Raw genomic sequence first — 13,376 nt, 5'->3', positions numbered from 1 at the left:
CGTACATGTTAATACAATACCCACAAAAATTGTTATTAAAATTCTAATTGTAGTCACATTCGATGGTTTGTTTACTGGCAACGTTACCGGCATTGCTTATCTGTCATCTGATATAGACCATAGATAATATATACTGACAGAATTAAAATTATTTTACGAGGTTCACAAATTTTGACCCGTCGTTATCTCTTTCCACTTTATTTACAATACAAAAATGTGGTCTAAATTGATATTGTGTGCTATTTTAGTGGTAATTACAGTATCTGGGATACATGGCTATGATAGGAGTATTGTGGCTGCAAGAATTGAGGTAGGCATGTATGCTTGAACAAAACACCTAAACTCTGACATCAATGTAAATAACTTGCCAATTTCATGGTCATCCATATCTCAATACGTGTCTTTTTTAACGGGTACATTCAATAATTCTATAATAGTTTTCAATTAATGTTGACACTTATAGTTTGATATACCCAACTGGGTACCTATGTTAAGGTGTCAATAGTATCCTTGGCTTTGACTGTATAATTTTCCAAAATGTTTTGATAAATAAATGCATGGATTTTTATTATCATTTCATGGTAGGTACTCAGATATTTAACTTTATCTACATTTGCCTGTCTGGGATTGTTACTTTGGTATTGATACAGTACTCTGTACCATCAAAAAAACTTGGAATACAGCTCGTAATTCACATTTTTACATATATAAATCAATCTGAGTACAGTATCTTTACTATCACTTTATTATAATCCATTTCTGTTGTTGCCCAATCGTGAAGCAGTGGTAAACAAACTACACCGCATTCACTCCCAAGCCATCGGTCGCACGGTCGAGTCCTGTAATTAGGTCAATCTCCATGTCTGATTGGATTCTGTGTATATATCCGATAAGCTAAGTAACTAGGAGCGTCCACGTTAAGTAGCCATTCTAACAAATGTTCTTTCTCTCTTCTACTTAGGCATTCTAATAAGGAATATGTTTTTCTCACTGAACTTAGGTTGTTGAAATTGGCCTCTTAAAGTTGAGCAAGTATCTTGGGTACTCACATGCCTAAGTATGATTGCATCGCACTCTAGGACTATATAAAAAAATCTATCTATCTAAAAATTTCCGATGCAAATAATTTCTAATTTTTGATAGGGTTGAAAATGCTATTATGATATTTCTTTAATATCTAAAATCTCCACCTTGGAGCGGAAATGATTATTTATGTTTTTATATTATATTGATTGAACAAAATCAATAATAGGTGTATACTAAAGGAAAAAACCAACAAATTATTTAAAATGTAAATTCACATTTCTGCTCTATTAACGAACCTATTTATGGGGAATGATTGACAATTGTTCGATATTTGCCCAACATACGCGATCCTTGCATGGGAATGAACAGTCATTGAAAAATGCAGTTTATGAGTGGCGCTCTATGAACTACGCCACCATGAGATGATTTATTTATTGATACCTAAGTATCATGTTCAGATTACAAAGTTTTCAAGTAAAATACTGTGAACAAGTGATATTATAATATATGCCACATAACAAACAAACATGCTTCGAGTTATTGTTCAATATAATTCAATGCTTCTATCGTCAACTGTCACATATTTAAAGATGTTTAAACAATTTAAATCTAGAATGTTTATTAAATTTGCATGCTTTAAAATTCAAATGGTAATCATGAAAACTTATTGACATGCCGCAATTGGCTGAAAAATGTCTATTTCAAACTCATATCTATTTAATAATCGTAAATTATAAACTAAACAAGCATATTTCTGTGTCAACCCTAAAATGGATAACCATTTTTGTTGATTATATTTACCATGTTGTTGTTGTTAAGGTAATATAGTATGATTTTATTTATTTCAGAGTTGTCGAGGTTGTTCACTCAACAGACTTCCCGAGGTGAAACAATTCATCTATCAAGACATTCCACTATATGAGAATGTAGAGTTCGAACATATCCAGGGAGCCCAGCCTGAATTGGTTCTATTGAGCGGAGTTGGTGAAGAAATCAATCGATTGCCACTCTCCAAGCTGACGAGACTGGAGTGCAATGAACTGATGGAGACTCACGGCTTTAGAATATCGGAAAAGAAAGATAAAGACAAGTCAGAATTTTAGAGGCAAATCTGATGTTAGAACTTTGAAGGTTTCATTAAATCTGCTGCACTTGAGATAATATACATACCAATATACGTAGCTTGCACCATATCAAAATGAATGTAATTGTATCAATATAAACATAGATAAACTAGATACAATTGAATATTCAGCTTTTGAGCTAATTCTTACGCAATGCATTTGATTGTGTTCAGAACATAAATCATTTTTTTTTTTAAATAATAGTGTATTTAAAGGCTTGTTCCAGGCATATTTTGTAAAATAATTTTGTATTCATATATTATGGCGACTAAAACTAATATCATTAATTTTATTACCAAAAAACATCTACCTCTTTGGCCTTAGTGCAGCAGACTAATTATTATTGAAACCGATTGCATATAATTAAAATACTTAAACATTTCTATAATATTTTGTAGTGATGCAAGTGTGATAACAAAGCTTTTAGTCATAACCAGTATTTTTTCTGGTGATTGATTCGATTAAAAATAAATATGTCAAGTGCACAAATAGGTTAATAATATTTTAAATACTAATTTGTTAATAAAGATTTCTTCTTTACCTGAGTATGTGTTTGAATTAACTGTCAATATTAATTTACATTTTATATCACTATGTACTTCCACTGCCATTTAGATCCATCTGACACCAATAAAGTTATGTCATTGGTGTAAGTTCACTACTGCAAATGAACCATTTTTGATAATGTTCAAGAGAGACAAACAACCTTGTCTCGATTTGAATAATGGTTCTTCTATTCTACGGTTCATAAACAGTATTTTTTACAGCATGGTTTATACGCTATATTGATTTAAGCCGAGAAAGAAGTTACTAATGCTAATAACTAAACTAGCTGCAAATCATTTCGCACAGTCAGTAACAGATTCGTTTAAAGCAATATTCACACTCAATGAACTGTCACTTTTTAGATAGATAGACAATCACATACAAAAATAGATAGATCAGAACTTGTGTAGCCCTAGTTGCTGGACCACGAATGATGATAACAGTATATAAGTAACCAAAGCAAGACATCACCAGCAGTGGCGGCCAGTGTTCTTCAGAATAGCATTTTCCGGTAGTGCGCAATGGTTTACCTTATATAAAGAGAAGATCTTCTTTCACCCTGTCACGACCCAGCATTGGTGCATAGGGCAAGCACAAGTTCACGTCACTTCCCTCGGTCCATCGCCCACTCTTGCGCCTCCCGCCATGTCAGACCTGCAGCACGTAGGTCGGTTTTGTGGCACCGCTGCAGGGTGAGGGAGGGCCGGCCATGGCGACGGAACCCTTGAGGCTGTGACATAAGGGTACGAAGTGTCACACTCTTTGGCGGCATCCGGAACACGTATCCTAACTACGTAAGGTCGTAAAGCGTCTTTTCATGATTACCTCAATCACCGAAGGCTGCTGTGTTCTCCTACCGACTTCTCAGAAGGTAAATTAAATATGTCTTTGATTATTTAAACTATTTCTCAAAAAAGTTTGAACAGCTAGAATGATTTAATATCAATATAGAAATATAAAAATCACAGTTTATGGCTTTACGCTCCCAGCGAACAATGCTTCACCCGAATAAATAACCGCTGATGTGTTTTTTTATTATTTTCAATGTATTTGAGTGGTTTAGAAATAAACGCAGCAGTTTGTATGTTCGTGAAATGTTGGCGATTCATTAAATATGATAACTGTAAAATTGTTAAAAAATAACTCGCCAACATTGTTATAAAACAGAAACTGGCGTTTTTGTTTCTAGAGTCCTTCGTTTCGTGCGCCGATCTAAAAGTGTGTAAAAAATTCTACACAAAACGCCATTACAGGACATTCAACCACCGTTTAAGTAGTATACAATGACCTCATTATAATCCTGTTCAAACTGAAAATCTATTTGGATCGCAATGAATGCGCTCATGAATGGAGTATTGTTCATAATATTGCTACATGTTCTACTTCGCGAAGTGAGTGATACACGTATGAATAACAATGAAAAGTTGAGCGATGTCTTCAAAAATGCAGGCAGTGCGTAGGTAGCACTTGCATGGTATTAGAGGAGCCGCCGCTGATCACCAGCAGACCACCACTTTATTTACAAACAATGCTCCTGTCGAATCGAATCGCTACCAAGTTGTCTCATACAGGAAGCTTGTGTTATTCCTTGCATTAAATAGTTCAACCTCTTTGATGATGTGTAATACTATAGTCAAATTTTTATTATGTCTCTTGCCGAAACGAATGTTCTATCTCTGGTTCACGATGAGAGCATAATATATAAATAATAAAATATTATAGGTGCTTTTAAATAATGTAGAACCTGTTTTTTTGTCCATAAAATATTATATTAAACAGTCTGTGGAGGGAAAGCGACAATGAAATTCGTGTACACGGAGTGACTAACTATGCTGTGGGGACTATTAATCCTTATTGTTTGATTAGAGGGCCATTGGATATAATAATCATGTTATTTAAATGTGGTAATTAAAAAGTACTTAATTAAATGCTCCGTAGTAAATCGGTCAATAACTTACAAGACATATTCATCCATAACACCAATTAAAAAAATATTCCTGTAATATTAAGCAGGCCACACATAGAAATGGAATTTTTATTAAATAATACACAAATAAATCTGTTTATATAAAAATTTATTTAACAAAAAATTGCATGCAATTTATAATATAAAAATATATTTTTATTTATTATCAACATGAACTGCATGAGCGTTGCTAACTCAATGTTTTCTTGCCAAGTCTAACACTCGTGAATATGCATTTAGCTTGTAAAATACACATAAATGGTGTTAAATTAAACATCTAGAATATTTCGGCAGATTTGTTTTAAAATCAACATTCGGGCCTTTTGTACTTAATTTAATTTTAACATAAATAAACATACGATTTTTAATCGTACCTACATTTATTTTTAGTTATATGACATATTTGTTGTATCAGTTACAAAACAATAAATATATTTTTTAATCCTTGTTTTCAAGAAAATAATAAATTATGACTTTTTTAAAATGCTGCTTTCTATTATTTTTATACTATTTTCTTACTCTATCTGGCATATTTTTATCAAAGTTGGCAACACTGGACTGCGTAGAACTTATAAATAAATAAAATAATATACCATGTGGCATTATGAGTCCCTTGGTCCCTCACCCTTATTCATCAAAATATATAATGCTTTACAATAATATTGATCATATACCAAAGACGTTGAAAAAAACTTTCTTCTATAGAGATGGAGCCTAAATGTTTGAAATTGAAGCAAAAAGAAGGACCACTGATTAAGTTAGCTACAAGTGACTGCATCGAAGGTACAAAGGCAATCCATTGCTATGAGTAGATACTACACTTTGGCATTATTTAGTTGAAAAATCCTGTAAAATTTGAATAAAGCCTTTATAACTGCAGTCGAGTAAGTAATCACAATGAACATACCAAAAATGGCAGCCATTGCGTGTGTCAGAAAATCGGGATGCCAACTGGGCGAATTGCTAAATAATTTCAAATGTCATAACAAAAATAACATACAAGGCTCCTTCTATAATTTATAGGTAGTCAAAATTCTTTGTCGTACACAATAATATAAAAGTGATTTTATCTGCATGTTATTAAACATACCACCACATTTTCTATTAATGCGAAAGTCTTTACAATAAATAACATGCCTGTCATTGAATAACAATTTTCGGTACAAGTTGGTTATGTGGAATATAGCGGCAAACACATTTTGAAAATAGCCGATATACTGGATTATTTGTTAGGTTAACCTAAACTAACAAATAATCCAGTATATCGGGTATTTTCAAAATGTGTTTGCCGCTGTATTCCACATAACCGACTTGTACCCAATTTTCTTAAATAATATCCTGGTGAATAAACATAACAATGATACACAAATTATGTTTTGGCTAATCACTATCTCTTGCAAAATAAAAAATTGTCTATTCCATAATTTTCATAACCAGTAAAAACGCTAAACCAAATTATTCGTTGCTTATAATTGATCCATATCACAACACTAAAAAATTATGTATGTTGATATTCGTACAATAAAAAATTAAATAATCTCTCATATTGAGTACATATATAATTAAAAGAATGTTTTTGTTTCTTAGTCTTGATATGAGTTTGTTCAATGGCACTTAAGATTTTCTTATATTTCTGTTTTGCTGCGAATTGGCTTCGTCGCGGCGCACTTTTGCCATGTACATTACCCAGAAGAATCCTACCATGTTGACGTACAGCACGCGCAGCTAGAAAGAAACACATTTATATAACATACTGTAATAATCTTATCTCAATGTCTAAGCTTATCGTAAATAACAAGTTATTTGAAAAAATAAGTATTTACATAGCTATTCGAAGTCACTCAGAGTGCTCAAGTACTCAAGAGACAGTTATTATTACATAGAGTAATATAATTTATATTTAAAAAATTGTCTAAATTTGTACTCGTTTGTTTATTATCTTTAAGAATTAAACAGTAACACGATGGCTGAGCGGCAAGCGTCGGCCTATAACGTCGTCGGTCCCAGTTTCGAATACTGGGTCTGGCAAATACACATATTTTTCAATTTGTGTTTTGAGTCCGTGTATGAACCTAATAGGTTGGGCAAGTGGCTAACATCCATTTCTCGTAAAAACAAATCTGTTAACACAAACCTCCACTCTGTGAAGGCCCATATGATATTATTAGGTTCGGACATGGTCAAAAAAATAATAAAAGAATTAACACTTGTAATTATTTTTCAACACTTACAGACCAACAGTATTGATACTGCTAAAAAGTAAATTACCATGTTCGCGAAACACATGGACCTCCACGAAGCGGAGCTTATATTAACAGGCTTTTTTTTAATGAAAAACGGTTGGCAATTCGCCCAACATATTATAAGGTTCGTGTACTGAGAAGATAACATATATTTTTTTTCAGCCGCAGGATTGACTCCACGATCCGGCAATTCCAAGACAGCCGCTCTACTAACCAGACCACCGTGGGTGCTTAGTAATTGATAGGCAAGCGGCAATATTTTGATTAGATGATATTAGGTATGCGTTTATTGATCATAGCACATAATATAATATGCTCAATTAACAAATTTGATTAACTGGGATACAAACTAACATTAATTGCTTGTTAGAATTCCATTTTCCAATTGAATATTTAAATTCCATAAATAATTTTTTTTAGTTGGTAGCCATTTCAATTATCATACCATTATCAAGATTGTGAAGTAATATTTTTACTAAGGAAATGACTCATAAACCACCGGCGACCAAAATATAAATGCATAATTTTTTTTTATAATTAATAACATTTTTTTATAATTTTCTTGATGAGATAAATATTCATTGAAATATTTTCTTTTTTGAGTGCAAGATTAGAATGTTTGCAAGTTTTGTTTTTTAATTTTACTAGGTATTATAATTACAACCGAAAGCGTAAAAAAAGTATCACTGACAAAATTGTGAGGAGTCTTGAGAATTGGTCTGAAAGTGTACATAGTCTAAGAATATTGCAATAATATGATCTAATTTCGAAATGAATCGGAAAACATAATTGCTATATCAATAGTTAAATACAGTAAAAGCCCGTTAATACGGATACGGTTAATTCGATGAATAAACTATAAGTCACCACTGAAATGAATCTGAAAGAAATTGTATCTAAAACAGAATCAATGTTACAAAATTGCAACAAGAAAAGTTTTTCCAAGTTTTACTGTGTTTTCACCATAAATTTTCTATTTCGTAATTAGTATTTTATTTTAATTTCTGGTCCCTTCAATTTTGAATTAACGGGGTTTTACTGTATTATTACCGTTTAATATGTATAAAAAAACAGACAAATCTCATTTTTATTTTAATTAATATTTTTCCGACCAACCATGTCCGATCCTAATAGGATCATATGGACCTCCACAGAGTGGAGGTTTGTATTGTCAGATTTTGTTTTTACGAGAAATGGATGTCAGCGACTTGCGTAGTACTTCAATCTATCTATTAAAATAATCATAATAATTATGTTGTATTGTAAGATGTTTGTTATGAAAAATGGTATTGAAACCTTGGGATGTATTATTTCACTCAGGTTTCCTATTCAGTTTAAAGTGACTTCTTTATCCATATGGTTTTAATTGGCACAATAGTGTTCATATTTTTTTTGTATGAAGGATTTTACGAACAAGCATTTATAACCTACATTTTTGAATATGTCTGTTAATCCTCAATATTTAATCCTGATACGTATAATATATAAATGTGAATGCATAACGTGATCTAATTTATGCATTTAGATATTTAAGTAATACGAATGTTTGAAAAAACTTACCACTGGAGGAACGACTGTCAAATTCAATATTTGGAATATTGTCAACCATTTCCAATTGGCGTTCAAGACTGGTTTCAAAAGGTTAGACATTGTTGTGAATGCTCTCTGGTGGTCTTTTCCTTCAAATCTAGATGTCATATACAGTGAAATGACCTGGAAGAACGGTGTGTAGAGTAACCTCTCGATCAGTAATTGCCGTAGGATTCCAAACCTAAGACCTCTCGCAGGGAAAGCTCTCTCCAGAAACATGTAGAAGAAATGAGGTAGAGTTCCGCCAAACAATAACCTGTATAGTAAAATAAACATTAAATCTGAATTATGTGTATTATATTACTATTAATCGTCAGCCCCTCAATTCTTTGATACAAGATAATGGCATGTGTAGGTGTATTTGTAGGTGTGACAGATCAGTGGATTAAAAAATTAATGCATTTGACACTTGGGTTGCCATGGATAATATTAAAAAAAACAAAGATTAAAAATCCAGGCTGTTAAAAAAAAAATTTGTGTTCTTATTTTGCAAAAAAATTTAGATGTAAAAAAGATAAATATTTAATGCTTTATTTTCTTATATTAACCAATCTCGTGTCTTATTCGTTGAATAAGAGAAATTGTTTAATAAAATTATTAGAAAGTATAAGTACGTTATAAAAACTAAATAATGGAGTAATCCGCGACGTCACTTAGTAATTAAGGAATTAATTAATACCTACCTTAATTTAAAATACTAAAACCGATAGTCAACATTATAACGCAATTCGATAAGCATATTTTCATGTAACAACTACTAGTTAAAATTGTCGTAAATAACTAAGATGCCCGTAGTTTAATTGGAAAAACATAGAGGCGCGAATCCAGCAGATACAGGTTCAAGTCCCATCGCGTGTCGTATTTTGTTCTACAAAATGATTTTTTCTAGTGTGTCTATGCATGAGATGTTTTCAAATTATGTATATTAACTAAACTGTTATAAATAATAATCAAAATTTGGAAAAATAATTTCTATTCAGTTTGTTTATGGAGTATGGGTTCAAATTGATAATATTTTCACCAAATCATGTTAGATTAGCTTGATGATTGATTTCATACCCAAATAATCCAAATGCTAAGACACTGTCACTGTTGAACTGTCCACCTGCAATTAGTTGAGACGTCAAATTGGCACTTGCGGCTATGCAGCAGCTGAAAAAATAAGGTTTTTTAAATTTATATGTATGATAATATACCATTATTCTTTTTTTCCAAAATGAAATATGGGCCTTCACAGATTGGAAATTTATGATATGCTATGATTGTTGGATATTTGCTCAACATTAGGTACTTGCTCTGGGTCAAACATACATTGAAAAATATGCGATTTTTCGCAGATGTGGGATTCCAATCCGCCACCCATGGCTATAGAGACAAGACACTGACTCTACTCCACTGTGAGAATATAAAACATGCTAATAGTAGTAATAATGGTAAGAAATAATTCCAAAAGTAAAAGGATACTTATATTTTTTTAGATAATCCAGACAACCTTCAATAGGAATTAATCCAGAAAATTATATATGTTACGCCGAATGTGCGAAATTGAATATTACATGAAATGGGCAAAATTTTGCCTAAATCATGAAAAATGCAAGCCCGTTGCCTTATTCATGAATTAGACAAAATATCTGGAGAGTGCGTGAAATCGGCAGTAATTTTTCTGCCTACTTCATGTCTTGGACAAATTAGATAGTAGCGCTACGGTGGTATTTTTTGCAACTAAACTAAATGTATCAATTCTCATGCATTGGTCAAAATGTACATTTATATTATCTATGGTCAAAATAGATGATCGCGCTCCGTGGTGTTTTTTGCAACTAAACAAATGTATCAAATGAGATTGATTATAATATAAAAATATACCAATCAATAATATGATAACGGAAGAATTTTATTGAAAAGTATTTTCGCGATTTGATTCGTGCTTGGGTATCAATTGTGCAATGGTCGATTGAATGTTTGTGATAGTTTGTTGACACTTGATAGCTAACCTCAAAATGGACATTCAGTTGAATAATTTAATTCAGAATTACAAAACCTAACCTAACCTAATAATAATAATATTATATTATGTCCAATTATAACTAATAAAACCATCCGTATTAAATTTACTTTTTCTTCTGTCAGGTTGACAGTTCAAGAATTCCATACCGTGGCGAATTCATGTACTCAGCAGAAAAATTACCTAATTCATGAATAAGGCAACAGGCTTGACTATTACATGAATTAGCCAAAATTTTGCCCATTTCATGTAATAGTCAATTTCGCACATTCGGTGTAACATATACAAACACAGTTCTTGATTTTAGGATTAAATGCTATGTAGTAAAAATGTTAAACAAAATCTTAAAATCAAGAACTAATTAAGTATGATCTGAAGAAATAATCTTAAAATACATCGCACTCTCGTAATCGATTCAACCGTCATCACAAAATATGATTTAGACACCAGACTTATAGATCTGTGCCGTTTTTAAGCAGATTAATTAATGTAACTTTATCAGATTTACTCCACAATGCTAAGCTCTACGTCCTGTATGAAGATTCCAGTGTAGTTAAATTAATTATGATTGAAAGACTGCGGGCTAGGGCATCATATCAACTAAGAAAGAGAATAATCCAATAGCAGTGGCGAGGGGTGGAGGTAGGCTGTTAATATTCGACATAATAATAGTCCTCACTAAACTTTGTCAGTCACACATTTTTGTTTTCATTGAACTAAGAATACAATTTGCAGATGGTGCTGGTTAGTTTTGTAAAATTCATTAATCCCTGCTTACAGGGGCGGCTCTACCTTAAGAGACCAAGGGGACAGTCCCCCCCATCATTCTTTAATTAATATTCAATTAAATATTCATGTTACACATGCTTGCCACAATACATTGACTTTGTTAAGTATAAATTAATTATGAATTTTATTTGTACCGTTTACCCATCCTTGATTCTTGTTTCTTAGCGCAACCCTGTTAATGCTTCAGTCTACCTACATAGCAGTTATACGTACAATGATAATGTCGGATTGTGACTTCTGAGAACCGAGTTCCCTGTGGCCGGGACCTTCTGAGACGTACCCGTTCAAATCAAAGCAAATATTTATGCTAGCAAAGCAATTATGAGACGCTATATGCGATTGTCAGTTATGATTCTCAAAATTCTCTATCGCTATAACTGTGTAGAACATTAAGCACGTCATATACACGTTTAGCTTTACATGTATTGGTGGTGGTCCGGGGATGCGATTCATTATACCCACCCCTGCATAAATGTTAGTACCTAGGTAAAAGTTGACGTACATATTATTATTATATTATCTTGTTGGTCGGGGCATATCTTGTCACAAGTTGTTTTAGTTTGCCAGTCAGACGTCAGTGAATAGTGGTCAACGGTCATTCATCTATTAAAATAAGTTTTAAATTATATTTGTTAATAGGTATACACTCTATATATGTATTGTGAAGTACTATTTGTAGATAGTCACGTTAGTAAAATAATTTTGATAAATAATATTAAGTAGGTACTATGATGAATGTGGTGGATTATTTATTGAAATATAAGTTCAGTACATTGACATTTGAAGATAAACTAGAAATGAAACGATTAGGACCTCACCAACCTAGTGATTTAGTTATTGTGTATGAACTAGTGAAACCGAAAAGAAAAAATATTTAAATCGGAATGATTTACTAAAAAAACGTGGTCAACTGCAAGTGTATCCTTAAAAAGACTGTTTTGTTTTCCTTGTGGTTCGTGCGAAATTGGAATCCGTGGCCTATAAGTATTATATATTTCACCCCATCTGACCCCACTTACTAAAATATGCTAGAGCCGCCACTGCCTGCTTATGCCAAACCATAATCGATAAAATATATTCTTCTATCTATAAAATACCTATCTAAAATTATGTACGGTTTAATGGCATAATTTTGGATATTTTATAAACGAATATTTTTTGATTATTATCTACTATGGCTTGGATTAGGCAGGGTTTATTTGAATTTTAAAAACTAACAAACATTATACACATTGTAGTCTTAGTTCAATGAAAACAAATATGTTTGACTGACGAAGTTTAGTGTGCACTATTTGTTGGATCTTAACAGCCTACCTCAACGGTATGCCACTATCCAATAGGCAGGCTAAAAATTTACTGGCTGTGTTTAACTACCAATAACCGTCATATGCTCGGGATAGGTACCGAATTGGAAAGTGTCTGCTGGAGAGTTGTTGGAGAAATCCAGGGCCCACCCTGACTTCTGGTGGTGACACTCATCAGAAGATCAACATCGTATTTAATATACTGGATAATAACTAGACGATGGTTCTAAAACATTCAATTATCAATTGAATGAATTATGTAGGTTACCTACTTAATGAAAACATTCAAGCTATTTGCTAGAAATATAACTTAGATGCAAGATTTTTTCGATTTGTATTGATATATAAAAAAAAAACGAAACATACCTGGTAAGCGACTTGGTCCTTATAGGATAAAGATATAAATTTTGCAAATAGGAGCCCACTATCGTCAGAAGCGGTTTTGAAAGTGACATTTTGGTAGGTATTGTTATTTATTGTACACAATATAGAAACTGTATCAAACCAACGTATAACTTTTCAATAACACACACTTGTTTATTGAGCTTTTAGTAAAAGTAAGTTCGCCTGATCAAAGTACAGAAAATAGATGAAACCAGATAAACTTGTCAATTTTAATGATAAGCAAAACTGGTACATACATCAATCTATGACATACATACGTCAGATGAATCAAAAAAACTTCAAAACAATGTTCCGTCACAAGTAAATATCACAATGTGGATTATGCTGCGCTTTTTATAAAAAAATATTACCAACAGGAATAAAGTAATTTAAAAAAAA

General features: G+C 32.2%; 2 protein-coding genes across 2 annotated transcripts; one reads left to right on the top strand and one right to left on the bottom strand.

Moving 5' to 3' along the window:
* Positions 1–138: 138 nt before the first annotated feature.
* On the top strand, positions 139–2,695 carry LOC147064896 (selenoprotein M-like). Its single transcript, XM_085957378.1, has 2 exons — positions 139–310; positions 1,875–2,695. Exons 1-2 carry the CDS (start codon positions 215–217, stop codon positions 2,127–2,129), a joined length of 351 nt encoding a protein of 116 aa, XP_085813504.1. The 5' UTR covers positions 139–214; the 3' UTR covers positions 2,130–2,695.
* Positions 2,696–6,125: 3,430 nt separating this feature from the next.
* On the bottom strand, positions 6,126–13,278 carry LOC147064895 (peroxisomal membrane protein 2). Its single transcript, XM_085958269.1, has 4 exons — positions 12,960–13,278; positions 9,555–9,647; positions 8,466–8,751; positions 6,126–6,387 (listed from the first exon to the last, which is right to left on the bottom strand). Exons 1-4 carry the CDS (start codon positions 13,046–13,048, stop codon positions 6,277–6,279), a joined length of 579 nt encoding a protein of 192 aa, XP_085814395.1. The 5' UTR covers positions 13,049–13,278; the 3' UTR covers positions 6,126–6,276.
* Positions 13,279–13,376: the final 98 nt, after the last annotated feature.

The sequence above is a fragment of the Rhyacophila brunnea genome, unplaced genomic scaffold, assembly GCF_057557595.1.
Source record: "Rhyacophila brunnea isolate RB1 unplaced genomic scaffold, BYU_Rbru_1.0 scaffold_7, whole genome shotgun sequence".
In the NCBI taxonomy this organism is placed as follows: domain Eukaryota; kingdom Metazoa; phylum Arthropoda; class Insecta; order Trichoptera; family Rhyacophilidae; genus Rhyacophila; species Rhyacophila brunnea.
This window is presented reverse-complemented; position numbering and strand designations above follow the sequence as displayed.